Source organism: Podarcis raffonei, chromosome 5 (assembly GCF_027172205.1).
Source record: "Podarcis raffonei isolate rPodRaf1 chromosome 5, rPodRaf1.pri, whole genome shotgun sequence".
NCBI classification, from domain to species: domain Eukaryota; kingdom Metazoa; phylum Chordata; class Lepidosauria; order Squamata; family Lacertidae; genus Podarcis; species Podarcis raffonei.
Genome location: NC_070606.1, coordinates 92,220,905 through 92,234,572, shown reverse-complemented (window position 1 = coordinate 92,234,572; position 13,668 = coordinate 92,220,905). Strand labels below are relative to the sequence as shown.

The 13,668-nt window shown below is 45.5% G+C and overlaps 2 protein-coding genes across 13 annotated transcripts in view; both read right to left on the bottom strand.

The window, feature by feature from the left end:
* Positions 1 to 13,668, bottom strand: part of LOC128414804 (uncharacterized) — a 470,265-nt gene that overhangs the window by 85,150 nt on the left and 371,447 nt on the right. The window lies entirely within an intron of this gene.
* On the bottom strand, positions 3,837 to 6,877 carry SOX2 (SRY-box transcription factor 2). Its single transcript, XM_053390624.1, has one exon. The coding sequence runs from the start codon at positions 6,152 to 6,154 to the stop codon at positions 5,180 to 5,182; it is 975 nt and encodes a 324-aa protein (XP_053246599.1). The 5' UTR covers positions 6,155 to 6,877; the 3' UTR covers positions 3,837 to 5,179.

Below are 13,668 nucleotides of genomic sequence, written 5' to 3'. Positions count from 1 at the left end.
ACATCTGTATTTAAAATAGGCAAATGCCTGCGATGAGCTACCGCAGCCTATCCCACAGACCTAAAAAATCAAACCACCTCCCGGCTCTATGCTCCATTGCACGGCCCTTGTGGGAAGAGAGAAGCCCGGAGTACCTTAAAAGCCGAAATCTGTTTGCCGTCCAGATTCAGGCAGTCATTCCCCAACCCCCCCCCCCCTTAAGTCTTGGAGACCAGCCTTGCTTGCTTCTGGGTTTGTGTTCAGAGCTGGATGGAGAAGCTTGAGGGGGGGTGGGGTGGAAAGAGATCCTCCAGAGATTGCTCTACCGCAAGAATTTGTCGCTTGGAGGAATAAGTACAGCTATTACAACCAAATCTACTAGCAGTCTAAATAATTAATTGAACCATTGCTCTTTGACCCTTGCAAAGTCCAATAGGGACCCGTTTGTAGTAATAATACCCCCCAAACGAGCCCTTGTCAAATATTCATTTAGTGGTTAATTCGAGCCATTTCCCCTTGGGACAGCCTGTAATACCAGCCTCTCCGGCTTGCCAAGAAACCCTGTTAATCTACCTCTCCAGGTCAGCAAAATATTTTAACACCCCGTCCTTAAAACGCTACCAATAATAATAATAATAATAATAATAATAATAATAATAATAATCCTTGCCCCCCAAAAAATCACAGGGGATCTCCTAATCTTTATCCATGGTCTGTCTATTTGCTGGGGCTAGGCTTAAGGAAATGTGACACTCCATCTCTGCCACCCGACATCCAAGCAACGTGCCTATTTTTAAAAGGAGAAGAAATATAGGTGGAGAGACCAGCCCTTAGAAAGGATCATGAGCCCCACTTAAAAGGGATCTGGGGGAAATACATTTCTACACGCTGAAAGAGAAAAACAGGCGCGTTAAACAACTGTTATTCCTATATTTCAGAGATAGGAGGGAAATGATGCCTCCTATTTGTTAAAGCGGCTGAATAAGGCGGGGGGGGGGGAGCCCTTTCTAGATTTGCATGAATAACGTTTCTGCTCAGTTCATTTAACTGTGCCTATCTCACGGCCTCAATCACTGCAAGAGAGCGGGTTTCAAATGCGTTTTCTTAATCGCGCATACAAAAGCTCATTATAATTTTCATAATAATAATAAGTTTTGGTCACCTCACAGTTTGGAATGGAGGGGGAAGGTGGCAGAATTCATTAAGCAAATTTTGTTTAAAAGCAAATGATTATCTGCGGCCCTGGATATATTTGCAAGCGTTCACCTAACCATTCCGCCACGTCGCTCAGTTTCTTTGACGACGGATTCAGACCAAGCTCTCCCTTCCAGGTAATCAACTAAAATTAACAACAACAATAACAGTGTCGAAATCGGTAGTACGGGATGAGAGAATTATCGTGAAAAGTGTACATTCAACAATTTGAAATGTGAGCGAGAGGGGAGGAAAGCTTTTTACCACGGCACGTGAAGAATCTCTCCTGGGCGCGTTTACCATCCCAAGCAAATCCTTCAAGACCGTTTTACATTCATAAACGTGGGGAGGAAATCGGGCGGAGGACTTAGAATTCCAAATATTAATTTAACCCTTCTGTCCTATTCCTTTCTGGAAAGCGAGCAGATCGCTTCTGAGCGCCCAGTAGCCCAAAGGGGGCTGAAATCCTGCGTGTGAGACTCTTTGTAGCGCGGCCTTCTAGAAAGCAAGGCCTGCAATCAAACCCACCGATTGTAGTTTGCAAATTGTGGAGTCCCACAAAGGGCTGGTGGAGAGGGTTTCAATAATTCAATGAAATGCCCCGGACACCTTGCTCCTAAGAACCCGCATTTAAGCACTTTTACGGGGAAGAACCTCACTCACATCAATGGCACTTGATTCCGAGTGAACGGGTCCCTAATAACACATTGCAAGGATGTACAGTCGTGGGACTGACTTTCCAGCAAGCTGTGTTCTAATTCTTGCCTTGGAGCCCGATTTGGAACAGATTTACTGGAAATTCCCTCCCAGTAAGTATGTTTAGGGTCTGTTAGGAAGCTTTCCAAGCACACGGTGCCACTTTCCCAAACAAATGGATTTCAACTGAGATGCCAGTAAGCGGCCTAAGCTAGCAGCTAAGGAAGAATCTCTAAAATAAATGAATAAATTGAAACAGCTAACAATTGCCATTCATTGAGAAATAAGAGTTTGCTGAGGAATAATTAAACACTTGCTTCTTCAGCTTTTAAAAAAGAATTGTACGATTTCCCCCAAAACGTTCTACTCTGAAATGGCTTTCAGAAATCCTAAACAACAGTAGTCATTTTTGGTTCAAGCGGTGAAATGTATACTTTCTGAAATTTGCTGTATGTAGGAGGGAAATGGTTCTATAGTGCCTGAAGGATTTCCAGAGAGAAATCTAGTCTGCGCCAATGTCTTAAGCTTCTGTGGCGAGGGCTCTACCGTACAGGCCCGGATTTATTCCATTTTCACCCCAGATTTGGCATTTGTTTTTCCATTGATTCCCATAGAGCATACTTCTCTATAAGCCTGTTTAAAATGCAAACCACGATTCCCAAAACTCTCACTTTCACGATCCTCAGGCATTTGTCTGCAAGAATCGCAGCCCAGTCCTAAATACCTATACTTGAAAATAAGTCCTATTGATTTTCATCGGGCTTTACTTCCGCATAAGCATTTCAGGATTGCAAATAAAGTCCCATTGATTTCAGTAGAATTTACCCAACAAACAGGTGCATTACAAACGGAGAGATGTGGGAAAGCAGATATCTTTACAAGCTAAGACTCGACATACTTTTTCTTACTTTTAAAAAAAGTATATTTAAGGGTACAATGAAAATAACAGCATAAAGTTAAACAAGATATACCTCTCTGCCAGACGAAGTTGTCTTCTTTAATGTGCGTTTTGGAGGGGTGGGAGAGGGCTTGAGTTTCGCAGCTTTTTCCTGAAACTGGCTGCTTCACCTCGCTGGTGAATTATGAACTAGGAAGAGAGAGCTTTTGTGAAAGCCTATGGCATTACAAAATTGAATAGATTATTATTCTCAGTATTGATGGCTTACATTTAAATCCACCCCACCCACCCCCTCGCCCTGGCTTTCTCTTTCCCACCTCCTCAGAGACCCAAAACTCCCTCGTCTGCAATGAAAAAAACGAACCAGGGAAAGTTTAGAAAGGCGCAGAGAGCTGCCCGTTTTTGCGTTGTTGTGGTGCAATTGTCTTGAAACCGCGACTTTGCAATTTCCCCAAAACACACACGGAGGACTGTAGAATACACACACCAGCACACACGCACACCCCAGCCAACCAAGCCTCACTTCAAGTCCATTTTCTCCCAAAGCACAGCGCTTCAAGCGGAGATCGCCCTGCTTACGAGAGAAGTTAAGAGAGCCACGCACCTCGCTCGCTTCCTACTTCTGCTGGTTCTCCTCGCGTTAACAGTCCAGCCTCATCTGAACTCCGGGGGCTTTGGTCAGCTTTCAGGTGGCAACAAGTGGTCGTTTCTTCCAGCAGCGAAAATCACCCAACCGACTTTCTATGCCATGTTACTTTTCTCATTTATTATAGCAGAAGAAAAGTGTCACTTACAGTCGGCTGCGTTTTCCATTGTCGAAAGATTACTCATTTCATATAGTTATCTGGGCCACATCCAATTTCAGGCCTCGCATTATTTTAAGTAGAAACTAATTGGCATTGAAATTACCTTCTGAAAACAAAGCAGGAAAAGATTTCCTCATTCCTAGAGTTTTATTCTACAATATTATTTATCACACCAGTTTACAACTGGTTCTTGAGCAGCACGGAATTAAAAAAATAACATAAAATTCATCCTGCTTTCTGAAAATAAATCGAAGACTCAAGTGTTATTTCAGTGTCCATATTTCAAAAATTTATTTATCTCAAACTGTGCATAATGGAGTAAAAACTTAACTCAAATATGTACCTGTTTATAAGGATGGTATTAGTTCAAATATATATATGTCTGTGTATATATACATATCCATGTATATGTATATATACATGTGTATATATAGATGTATGTATGTATATGTGTGTGTCTATATATATAATATACATATATGCACACCCACATACACATGGACTGCCGGCGGACTGATTTCAGATAATACACAGCCGAGTACAACTACGGGAAATGAGGAGGGACAAAAATTAAAAGAACTTAAAATAGCGTCACAATAAATTTACAGAAATATTACAAACCATAAGAAAATATTTCAAACACAAGAATTTCAGATTGTTTTGCTGTCGTTTTAGCTGAACAGGAGAAAGTTTGAAAACAAAAAAAAGCTATTTAAATTAACAAATGTGTGTGAACCTGCAAGACAATTTTTGCTTTTTAAACAACGTGTAAAAAATGTAGTACACCCTAAACTTTTGCCCTTTTATATAAAAAAAACAGTTCCAGTTCAATGGTATGCAAGTACTTATTCTATTTATTTTTTTGCCTTTTGTACAATTGCTAAAACAATTAAAACGTCCAGATTTTTGTTTTAAAATAAAATTCAGCTTCCTTTTTTGTGCAGCTGCTATAAATCCATCTATCCAATTATCAGAGTGCCTTAAGTAGACTCTGATGTATTTTAAAAATAATTGGCAAATTCTCAAGGTTTCCCCCCTCCTCTTTTTAATATAAACAATGGGCTTTTCGATTGCCATGTTTATTTTGATAAATACTGTACAAAAGTTGCTTGCAAATATTAAAACATTTCCCACCCCATTTCCCAGTCTCCTTCCCTTCCCCCCTCCCACCTTCCTACGTCGCTTTCTGGAGTCTAGTTCTAAAGATTATGGGTCAAGACTTTTTTATTTTTTACTTTTAAAAACCTTTTCTGCAAAGTACCATTTCCATAGGAACTTCGGGGGTAGGGGTGGGAGGGATGGGGGAGAACAGGTTTGGTGGAGTCGCATCCCTTTCCAAAGGAGAGGGAGGGAGAAAACAAAAATAAAAAGATCTATACAAGTTCCTTGATGGGTTTGGATTTTTTCTTCTTTTTTTTGTATCTGATTGGTTTCTCCCTACCCAGTTATTCTCTGTACAAAAATAGTGCCCCCCCCCAGAAAAAGAGGACTGGAAGGGGAGAAAGGGGGGAAAAGTCAGAAGTTCAGAATTTCTAATAAAAGTTTGTTGCTCGGTCTAGATTTCTCGCCCTCGCCTTCCTCGCGTCTCGCCCACCCCCCGTGGGTCTTACATATGGGAGAGCGGGAGCGTGCCGTTTATGGCCGTGCCGGGCACAGGTGCGTTCTGGTAATGCTGCGACATGTGCAGTCTGCTGGGGGCGGCCGGCTCCGCCACTTCAGGCCCGGGCAGGTACATGCTGATCATGTCCCGGAGGTCTCCGGTTTGGCACGGAGCCCTGGAATGGGAAGAAGACGTGACCACGGGGGGACTGGAGCTGGACTCCGTCTTGACCACCGATCCCATGGAGCCCAGGCTCATCCCCGGGGTCCCCTGCTGCGAATAGGACATGCTGCTGTAGGTGGGCGAGCCGTTCATGTAAGTCTGAGAGCCCGCCATGGAGTTGTACTGCAAGGCGCTCACGTCGTAGCGGTGCATGGGCTGCATCTGCGCGGCGGCGGCGGCGGCCGCGGCGTTGTGCGCGTTCAGGCCCGGGTGCTGCGGGTAGCCCAGCTGCTCCTGCATCATCCCGTAGCCGCCGTTGGTCCAGCCGTTCATGTGCGCGTAGCTGTCCATCCGCTGGTTGACTCCGGCCGCGCCCAGCGTGGCCCCCACGCCGACCCCCGCGCCCATGGAGTTGGAGCCCGGCGCCAGCAACCCGCCCGGCAAAGTGTACTTATCCTTCTTCATCAGCGTCTTGGTTTTCCTCCGGGGTCGGTATTTATAATCCGGGTGTTCCTTCATGTGCAAGGCGCGCAGCCGCTTGGCTTCGTCGATGAAAGGTCTCTTCTCAGCCTCCGAGAGAAGTTTCCACTCGGCCCCGAGGCGCTTGCTGATCTCCGAGTTGTGCATCTTGGGGTTCTCCTGCGCCATCTTCCGCCGCTGGCCCCGGGACCACACCATAAAGGCGTTCATGGGTCTCTTGACCCGATCCGGGCTGTTCTTCTGGTTGTTGGCCCCGGAATTGCTGTTGCCCCCCGCGCCTCCCCCCGCTGTCTGCTGGGGGGCGGGAGGCTTCAGTTCGGTTTCCATCATGTTGTACATTCAAACGGCTTTTCTCGGCCGAGGGGGCGCAGCAACGGGCGGCCGGGAGGTTTCGGAATGGTGCTGGGCAAACAAACCAACGCAGCTTCGAGGAACTCCGGCTATTAAAAAGCACACCGGCGCATAGAGAGAGGGCGAGGGAGAGAGGAATCCGACAATCGCCCCCCCCCAAAAAAAAAGAAAAGGAAGGGGCTGTAGGTGGGACAAAAGCGAAGAGGAAAGGCAGCCGACAGGAGCTCGAGAGTGTCCCAACCTGGACTTGTCTTTTCTGGGAGGGGGGAGGGAGGGGAGAGCTCCCCCTCCAAAACAGATCCTCCCCCGATCGGATCAACACCGGGATCTTCCTCCCTCTGCAAGCAGCCCACGGACGACTATTCAAGCAGGAGAAGCATAACAAAGAAGGCTTGGAGAGTCTTGATTGAGAAACTTCTTCCTGGTCCGTTTTCCCTCCTTTCTTTCTTGTGATTCTTTCCTTCTTTTCTCTCTCTCTCTCTCTCTCTCTCTTTCTGTATCTCTGTAAGACTAAAAGAGCCAGCAAAAGTCCCTTTCCCCCTTTTTTTGTTGTTGTTGTTTTTGTGTGTGTGTGTGTGTGTGTGTTTTTCCCCTCCTAAACACTCACTCTCACACTCTCTCCCTCTGTCTTTCTCTCTCTCTCTCTGCCTTGACAACTCCTGATACTTTTTTGAACAAGTTAATAGACAACCATCCATGTGATGGGGGGCTTGTCAGGGAATAAATGCGTTTGCCCCGGCCAATCAGCGCCCGCCGGCTCCTCCACTGAGCACAAGCCTCGACTTGGAGTTTTGCATGAAAGGGGGCGGGGCTTCCCGCGCGCCAGCCGGGACAGCTCGGCTTGGGGAAGCGGGAAGAGAGAGAGAGAGAGAGGGAGGGAGGGAGGGAGGGAGGGCGAGGAGGAGGAGGAGGAGGAGGCGGGTCTTCGAGGCAGCCACTGAAAGGGCCCCTTGGAGCTCCTCTTACAAGCAACAGGTCACACACGCCTTGAGGAGGAAGTGTGTAAACAGCATTCTTGCGACATTAAAAACAAAACAACAAAAAGCCCCACTCCGCAACAACTTGATGTTGACTTGAGACTGAGTGAGGAAGGTTGCAACTCCCCCCTCTTTATTTTCATTTTTTGCGTGACAGATGGGGGGTGGGGAGAGAAGGAAAGGCAGCAACCCTGCTTCTGAAGGCTCCTTCTTAGGATTTTAGCAGGACGAGGGATCTGCTAGTTTGGCTTCCTTTCCCAATTGCTCAGCCCCCCCCATAACAATGCCTCTACGACCAGCGCAGGCTGCTAACCAGCACGAAACCCAGGGAGCCCACAAACAGTCCCCACTGCTTTTGTAAGGACCTCGTTTGCTGCCCAAAACTGCTGACAGCCCCTCCTGCAAAATAAGGCCCCTGCGCCAGGCCTAGACGCCTTCTGCTCCAACCGATCTGACCCCTTACGCCCTCTCCGCTGAGGCTGCCATCCTTCTGGGGGCTGTGCAACCAAGTTTACTAGAAAATAAGGCCCATGGTGGCACCCGGAGCACTTAGGAGCAGACACATGGGCAGAACCCAGCCTCGGCAAGAGCAGCAGACCCCTCCTGGTCCTGCTTATGGACAAGGCTGCGATGACCTCCCTGGACATATTTCTTAATAAACTTGTGTATGGCTGGGTTCTTCGGCTATCGCTGCGACCCAGGGCTACTGCGATTTGCCTGGCCTTCGGTGGCTCTTAATTTACACGAGGTTCCCTTGCGCGCATCCGTGTCATTGGCACCCGCGAGATTTACTTCCACAGGCAAGGCATTTCGGTTTGGAGGGCTGTTTTCCTTTCTCGACCGACGCCAAGTTCCCTCCAGGCTCGTTGGCCTCTTTCTGCCCCTTCCCCCAATTGCACGCCTGAAAGCAACGCCAAGCTGGGCTCCCTCTCCCGCCCCCCTCAACATCTGATCCTCTCCAATATTCCTCTGGTGGCTGCTTTGCCGCAGACATTTCTACTTGCCTGCCTGTCTTTCTCTCCCCTTACCCCGCACTCCCTCAAAAGTCTTAAAGGCGAGATTGGGTGAAAAGCCCAGAAACCCTCCTAAAAAACTGTATCCCCCTCCTTGCGCCGCAATCGCTCCCCACCCTCCCCGCAACCTTCTTCTCCACGGTTACAAAGCGTGGCCTTCCTCCTTCCCCTCCCTTGCCAGCCTCGCGAAGCAGGTGCGCAGGGACGAGAGGAAGTGGGGAAGGGACGGGGCAGGAGGGAGAGCCACGGGCGCGCGCGCAGGAGGTGCTGGAGGGAAGCTTTTCGACTGGGGCCCGCGGGGGAGTGGGAGTGGGTGGGGGGAGAGAGAGGTGAGATGAGATTTATCCCCCCCCCGGCCACGGCGAGGTGGCGACCCAGCTGTTACAAATAGATAGCTCTTCTTCCCCCCCCCTGTCACGATGCGCAACAAAGCGCCAGCTAAGTTTACTTCGAAGCTCTCATTAGGATCTTTGGGGCTAAAACGCACTTGAATACAAAGAAACGCACGCGCGCACCCCTCCCCCGCGCACCATTTCAGCTTTATAAAGTGCTTAAACATTGTTGCGGGGGCTCGCTCTCCCCCCAGCGCCGCTTTAACCCCTGAAACTGAATAAGAAAAAAATGTAGAGATTTCTATTGCTGGACACGTTCCGTTTTGTTGGAAACCCCGGCAAATAGATTATTTCCCCCCCCACCTCCCCCTCACTCGACATTGCTTTCACGCTTTTTCTGCATGCACGTGAAGGACCCTTTTCAGACCACGTTCAGAAAATACAGCAAGCCACATCTAACTTAGAAAGAAAAGGCCCGACACACATACACGAAATAAAACGGGTTTTCCCGCTAGCCCCGATTTTTCTTTTTTAAGTTTGTTGGGAAACTTCAAAGGGATGCCACGGAAGGAAGAGGAAGAGTGGGGAGCGGGCTGGGTGGGGAATGGCTTCCCTAATATGAACTGTATTTTTATTTATTCTTTGGGACCTGGAGAGAGACTGCACAAACTGAGAAAGTCTTGATAACATTTTAAAACTCTTAATCGGGTCAGTTAAAAAAAAGAAGCTGAGAAGTGATTTTGAAACACAAAAGGAAAGGAGAAGCGTCTGGAAGGACGCCTGGACTTTTAGCGCTGGGGGTTTTACGCATGGGGTTGGTGCGCCCCCTACTGGTCATTTCGCCTTTCCCCCTCTAAAACACACACACTCTCTCTCTCTCATACACACTTATTTTCCCTATAAACCAAATACTTCTCAACAAGGCTTGAAATAATAGAGCAGGTAGCTGGGCAATGTGAATATCATCGCTACTCTACTTCGTTAGGCTCATGAATATTAGCTTATTTATTTGTATATTTCCTTACTGAGACTTACAAATTAGGAATAGAAGCCTGCGCCTGCAATCCTCAGACCGCTAGCTCCTTGATTTTATTCATTGCAATCGTAGTAAATAATACCCAGCCGTGGCCCTTACATTTTCCCGTATGTGGAAGAAAACAGTTAACGCTGATCTCCTCTCCCACCGACTCTCCGCCCCACACATATATGGAGCACGCCTAGTTGTCCAGGCACCATATTTAACTTTGTTGTTGTTTATAATTTAGCCTAAATAGTTGATAACGTCCTTAAAAAAAAATCTTATGGATAATTAAGTTCGAAGAAAAGGGGTGGGTGTGGGAGGCTGTGATTTTGTCTCTGTTAATACAATGATAACTGATGGCTGGTGAGGTATATTTTTTTTAAGGGGGGGGCAGCACACACATCTTACTGTACATGGAGGCAGTCTCCTAGCGGATTGGGGAAGAGGAGAGGCTGGGAGTGATCCCCCCCCCCAATCCACACACACACAAACGCATAACTAGATGCTTTTTATTGGCACTGAACTCTATAATAACACAGTTAAGAGGTTAAAGTGGCTGGTTTCGCTCTTTGTTAATTGCATTTATCATCTAAATAAGGTATGGAGCTATCTAACAATTGCGTTATCACGAGTATTTACCGCTTTATTTTAATTAGCCGTGTTTTCCTTATCAGTGCAATGAACTGTCTCTGGCATATATACATAATAATGCGCTATAGAAAAATAAGATAAAAGCGATAGCGCATTGCAGGCTCCCCCCCACCCGCGCCCAATCTTCACTTTTCCTTTTTCAGACCTAGGTATACACGTATATGTGTCGAGAGATCCTGGCTTCCCTCTTAAACAATATTTGTGCACACATAGGTAAAGATAAACTGAGATAGCGATAGAGTCACCCACGGTTTTATCTTCTGCTTCAGACTAACAGCACCTCATTCATTTCCCCCCTCCGCCAATGGTAGGATACAGACATTCTCTAAAGAGAGGCCTGGAGAGCGACGTTTTAATCTGAATGGATTTAAAATTCGTTGCCTTTGGTATAATTTATGGAAATGAAATAAACAGCCCCCTCCCAATGTTTCACAGCGACAGAGTGTTAAGGGGGGGGGAGAGAGTTACTGTTATGAGCTTATTAAGAAGAGGTGTTGAATGTTTTAATGCCTCGGATTTGTATTTACTTTCTTTCTGATCTAAACTACCACTTAAGTCAGCAAAGGCTGGCATATCCCGACGTGTGTGTGTGTGTGTTCGGCTGCAGGGGGGGGGTATATATTTTTATTAGCACGATTATTGGTTTGTCTTTGCTCAGTCTTAACTTACCAAGTTATCTTGTCTTCAGGAGATGGAAAGATTACGGCCCCCTGTTTTATTTTATTTTATTTGGTCCTGAGGTGCAAATAGAGGTTTAACTTGCAGCAATTAGGCGGGAGCTAGCCAAGCATCTTACTATTATGATGCTCGTTAAAAACCCTTCTTTTCTACATCTGCATTTGAGTGTGTTCTCCTGTACTCTTAATCTTCTTATGGAAATGAAGGCGAGCGGCAGGGAACCAGCGGAGACTTAGAGAATGTCCTTGTTAGGATGGAATTTCTCAGCATTGTTAATTAGCAGAGTTTGACGACCACCAGTATTGGGGTGGGGTGGGGGTGGGGGCTCTGTTTAACCACTCACAGACCCTTTGGCTAGGAAGGACCGAGTTCTTTTCTTTATTTAATGTTGTAATTTGAAGGGGGAGGGGACTCTGAAAAGAGCCTCCTGTTTGACCGTTAGGGGCTAAGAGAATTTTTATCTCCCTGTGAAATAATTACTGCCTTGATAACTCAATTGTCTGCAAAATGTCAACCTGTGACCTCAAAAGTTTTTATTTTATTGCCCCCAAAGATTTCTTTTTAAATAACAAATGTAACGAGTACACAAATACTCTCCCTGTTCTCTTTGACTTGCTTGAATACATTTTTCAAAAACCCTATTTTAACATGGTTCTTTAAAATAAAGTAGTCGCCAACTACTGTAAATTCAAGTTATTTCAAAAAGTCACAAGAAAAATGAGTGTGCTGATGAATTTCGGTGGAGGGAGGGATAAGAAATAGTTCCAGGTCCAATAAATCTGTTGGAAAGAAGGGCCCTTCATAGTAGATAGTACATTCAAGAAAGAAATGTTTTGTTTTCACTTTTAAAACTATATTGACAGTTATATATTAAAACTCATCATTGACTGCCAAAAATTCAGAACACCACTCAAATAATGGAATGTCATGCTTTCTTTGAAAGCTAGACACCTTAAAAGCTAGATAAACAAGAAAATGCATCCCTAGAGACTGTTCAGAGCTAACTGTAATAAGAGCAGTATAGTAATTTAATATATCATGTAATATAGGATAATATATGTATTTGGTTCATCACTTGGGATTTATTGTACAATATTATTCATCTTGTATGAACTACCATGTAAGTTAATAGTTATATACAGTTATATTATATAGACATAATCCATTAGGACAGCTATATCTTTTTTATTATTATTGACTTTGTACACCGCCCTATACCCGGAGGTCTCATATTATATCCCACCCCAGCCATATGCTAGTATGATCCTATCTATGTTATGCTAGATACAGGCTTATAATATGAGCAACGCCAATACTTTTGTTTGTTTGTTTAGTAGCATTCTGAATATGCACCTAGCATGTGGACTTCCCTTATGTTAAGAAACATTTCCGTTCTAGAATAAAGGAGAATTCCACTCAGGACTGATTTAAAGTAAACTCGACGTTTTCTCCTATATATCGGTTATGGATCCCTAGATAGCACAAATAACGCAACACCCACACCAATAACTGTGGAAGTGGGACTTTTTTGGGCAGTTGGAGAAAGAGAAAAGGGAGGTGGTGAAAAATGATGTACGTTATTTTATTTCATTTCATTTTTAGAAACCCAGATCACGGTGCTCACAGTGAATTAAGAAATCGTGTGTGTGTAAATACACATTTCAAAAGATGTAAACGAGTGGTTTCAGTCTTTAAAATTACTTTTATAATAGTTAAAAATCGCTTATTACTTTGAAATTGCTACCTGAAGGTGTTTAAACTGCTTTGGCTCTTTGTCCAGCAAGCCACCCGATTGTCACTCTCAGATGCAGTATTATGTTTCTTAGGGGGAGGGGGCGACAGTGATTCCTCACTAAACCCAACTCTGCCCCATAAGTCGCCAGACTCTCAGATTGTCTCCCCTCCTTTTACCTTCAACAACCGAAAGAAGGCAGGTCAAGGTTTTTGCAGATAATTCTTTAGTCTTAACTACCATTAATGACATTATTATATAAGAAAGGAGTATTTCTTTTCTCTCGGTAGTGAGAGAGCCTTGACCGAACTGCCACCCGCGCTCTTCCAGGTTGTCTTACATTTACACACAAACACGCGGTTTCAGATGAAGGACCCCAAGACAAAATAAGATAATAAAAATAAGGTAACAAAAACAAAATCTCCTTAATGAATTCGTCGACCTCAATGGGTACGATGCGACCACCTCTCCCTCTAAAACAACGGGGTTTTGTTTTGGTTTTTTGCTTGTTTTTAAAGAGGTTGTTGGGTATATCCGGGTAGTACTGAAAACAGCGGAGAGGATAGCAAACCACCTGTTAGAGTGATTGGATGAAAGGTCACCGGGCTGCACAGTTTAGCAAACCAAACAGTCCCCTTAATTCCAGACGGGCTACTCCAGAGTAAGGAGCTTGATGAGTGCATCCTGTAGGTTGGCCTGCGAGCGCTCCAATTGGAGAACAGCCTTTACCAAAGGTGTCATGGGTTTTGAAGACGCTCGAACTCAGGACGAAAGGGAGAAACGTGCTTGGCAAACCCTCACAGTCATCAACTCCCGCCCGGAAACCTATGTCCCCTCTGTGGAAGGATGTGTGGATCCAGGACTGACCTCCACAGTCACTTACGGACTCACTGTTAAGACCGTTTTCATGGAAGACAATCTTACTCGGCAACGAGTGATTGAAGAAGGAGGAGGAGGAGGAGGCCAGGAAACCAAGGCTTTCCTTCATAATGAATGAATTTGTAATAGCCACCAACTCCCATCCCAGACCCCACAAACTAGACGCATAAGATCCCATATTTGTATCCCGCCTCAAGTAACCCAAATTAAATTCCACCC

Coding starts and splice junctions, on each gene's coding strand:
- SOX2 (XM_053390624.1), bottom strand. CDS start 6,154: ATGTACAACATGATGGAAACCGAACTGAAGCCTCCCGCCCCCCAGCAG.